This window comes from Tenrec ecaudatus, chromosome 18, assembly GCF_050624435.1.
Source record: "Tenrec ecaudatus isolate mTenEca1 chromosome 18, mTenEca1.hap1, whole genome shotgun sequence".
Classification (NCBI taxonomy): Eukaryota; Metazoa; Chordata; class Mammalia; order Afrosoricida; family Tenrecidae; genus Tenrec; species Tenrec ecaudatus.
The window spans coordinates 22,832,933-22,836,276 of record NC_134547.1 but is presented as its reverse complement, the minus strand read 5'-3'; the positions used below and the strand labels follow the sequence as shown (position 1 = coordinate 22,836,276).

The 3,344-nt window shown below is 38.8% G+C and overlaps 1 protein-coding gene across 1 annotated transcript; it reads left to right on the top strand.

Moving 5' to 3' along the window:
* The first annotated feature begins 386 nt into the window (after positions 1–386).
* LOC142432064 (uncharacterized) lies at positions 387–2,331 on the top strand. The gene has a single exon (XM_075537139.1). It carries the CDS (start codon positions 560–562, stop codon positions 2,261–2,263), a length of 1,704 nt encoding a protein of 567 aa, XP_075393254.1. The 5' UTR covers positions 387–559; the 3' UTR covers positions 2,264–2,331.
* The last annotated feature ends 1,013 nt before the right edge of the window (positions 2,332–3,344 follow it).

Here is a 3,344-nt window from a genome sequence, read left to right as displayed (position 1 = left end):
ACCTCTGTGTGGCTTGTCAGCAGGAAGATGAAGCAGAGAGTGTGTGTCCCACCTCCATGGATGAAAACAGGAGTTCCCAGAATCCCAAGGAGAAAGCCATGCCCACACTCCATCCCTTTGACATGAGATTATTTAACTGCCACAACTGTCGAGTATATATAGAAGAGGAAAAGGCGAGAATAAAAGTAGGGCTGATATTTTGTAAAACTATAGATATGTACTGGGTTGTTATCTGAAAAATAAATATTACTATGGGTCATAGTAAACAAAAATTTTAAAACAATTTGATGTAAGCCTTATGTATATTATGGGTATTATTTTCATATTGTCAGAAATTCTGTTTTTACTGAAATGACAATTATTTTCTTTCATCTTTCAGACTTTTCTTCAGGATGTGTGAGCAAGCACTTACCTCCCAAAAAGGACATTTATGAAGCGACTTAAAAAGACTGGCAAGCTTTACAGCTGTGATCTTGGCAGGTCCACTTCCAAAAACTATTTTCAAATTAATGGCTTTTTGCAGAGGTCATAAAGAAATCAAGAATATTTCAGGGAAGGGATGATAATATATGAAAAAATGTCCATATGCAACCAGCATACTGACTTATCTCAACATCCCCAAAGTAAAAACCAAGGTTTTTCTGAGAAACCCTATAAATGTAAGGAATGCGGAAAATCCTTTAAACGAGCTTCACACCTTACTCAACACCACAGTATTCACACTGGTGAAAAACCCTATGAATGTAAGCAATGTGGAAAGGCCTTCAGCCGTGACTCTCAGCTCAGTCTTCATCAGAGACTTCATACTGGTGAAAAACCATATGCGTGTAAGGAATGTGGCAAAAGCTTTACTCAGAGGTCACAACTTATTTTGCATCATAGAATTCATACTGGAGAAAAACCATATAAATGTGAAGAATGTGGGAAAGCCTTTACCCGTAGCTCACAACTCTCCCGTCATCATAAAGTTCATACTGGTGAGAAACCTTATAGATGTGAAGACTGTGGAAAGGCCTTCCCTCAGAACTCACAACTTACTCTGCACCAGAGACTTCATACGGGTGAGAAACTTTATGAATGTAAAGAGTGTACAAAGGTCTTTACTCAGCTTTCACAACTTGTTCTCCATAAGAGAATTCATACAGGCGAGAGACCCTATAAATGTAAGGAATGTGGGAAGGCTTTTATTTGTGGCTCACAGCTTTCCCAACATCAGAAAATTCATAAAGGGGAAAAACCTTATGAATGTAAGGAATGCGGAAAGGCCTTTATTCGAGGCTCATTACTTATGCAACATCAGAGGATTCACACTGGTGAAAAACCCTATCAATGTGAGCAATGTGGGAAGGCCTTTCTCCGTGGGTCACAACTTAGGCAACACATGATTGTTCATAGTACTGAGAAGCCCTTTGAATGCAAGGAATGTGGGAAAACCTTTTGTCATGGCTCACAACTTACTCAACACCAGAGAATTCACACTGGTGAGAAACCTTATCAATGTAAAGAATGTGGAAAGGCCTTCAATCGTGGCTCACTTCTTACCCGACATAAGCGGATTCATACTGGTGAGAAACCCTACGAATGTAATGTATGTGGCAAGAATTTTAATCGTGCTTCAGAACTTACTCAACATGAGCGAATCCATACTGGTGAGAAGCCTTATGAATGTAAAGAATGTGGGAAGGCTTTCACTCGAAGCTCACAGCTCACCCAACACCAGAGAATTCACACCGGTGAGAAGCCCTATAAGTGTAAAGACTGTAAAATGGCTTTCACTCAGAGTTCACATCTTTCCCAACATCAAAGACTGCATACAGGTGAGAAACCTTATGTTTGTGAAGATTGTGGGAAGGCCTTTGCTCGAGGCTTACTCCTTGTACAACATCAGAGAATTCATACTGGTGAGAAACCATACCAATGTAATGAATGTGGGAAGGCCTTTGTTCGTCGTTCACAACTTACTCAACACCAACGAATTCACACTGGAGAAAAGCCCTATAATTGCAATGAGTGTGGGAAGGCTTTTAGTCATGGCTCTCAACTGACTCTCCATCAGAGAATTCATACTGGTGAGAAGCCTTATGAATGTGAAGAATGTCAAAAGGCCTTTACTCAGAGATCTCATCTGTCTCGACACCAGAGAGTTCATACTGGCGAGAAGCTGTATCAGTGCGAGAAGTGTGGAAAAACTTTTACTCGTGGTTCACAACTAGCTCACCATCAGAGAGTTCATACCTGTGAAAAAGCTTTTGAATATAAGTAATGTGAAATGAATTTTAATCATGGCTCATAGGCTTTCCTATGAATTGTCTGTAGTTTACGTAGAAAATATGTGGTCGCTCACTTGCTATTAAAGACGTCTTATCGATGTAAATATGAGTGTATATTTGCATTTTAGAGTTCAGCATCAGAGATTTTGCATGGAATAAGGAATGTGAAAAAACCTTTGATTACAGAAAACCTGTATATCTTAAAAAATTATAATAGAGAATAATTCTGATAATTCATAAATTCAGGATCCTTTAGACTTATCAAGGAGCCCTGGTAGCATGGTGGTGTAAACCCACAATATTAGAAGTTCAAACCCACCAGCTACTCACTGGAATAAAGATAAGGATGTCTGTTCCTGTAAAGATTTAGTTTGGGAAACCCTACAGAGGGTCACTGTGAGTCAGAATTCACTCACAGACAGCGGGCTGGTTTCATCTGTGCCATCATAATACTTCATCTCCGCCCTGATTTAATCAAGGATCCCTGGTAATACACTGGTTAGTGCACACAGCCACTAACTAAAACCTGGTTAGATCAAGCCAACCACCCCCTCCATGGAGAAAGATGTGGCATTCTGATTTTTGGTAAAGATTTCAGGCTTTGACACCCAATGGGGCAATTCTACTCTATCCTTCAGGGTGCCTATGAGTCAGAATTGGCTTACTGGCAGTGAGGTCAAATTTGGTTATTTCAGTTTAAACACCTGTAAACTATCCTACGATTAGTCCCTGACTTATGTTTATTAGAAGTGTGAGATGTGTTATATTACTCAAAGCTCATAGAAAAATGCCTTGAACAGAATACAAAAATGGCTTGAACATAATACAAACAATGAGTTCCATTCCTGGCTGTATGTCTAATTTATATATAAGCTGGAACAGTTAGATATGGTTCATATTTAATGTCAGCTGCTTGATATATTATACAGTGCACAAAACATTGAAACACTAAAAAAACAAAAAAACATTGAAACACTTCCAGAAAAAGTAAAATATATTTATCATAATGTTGTGTTGACAGTAATATTCTGTGAGTTGCAACGTTACATGTGTTATTATCAACCATTGTATGTA

Coding starts and splice junctions, on each gene's coding strand:
- LOC142432064 (XM_075537139.1), top strand. CDS start 560: ATGATAATATATGAAAAAATGTCCATATGCAACCAGCATACTGACTTA.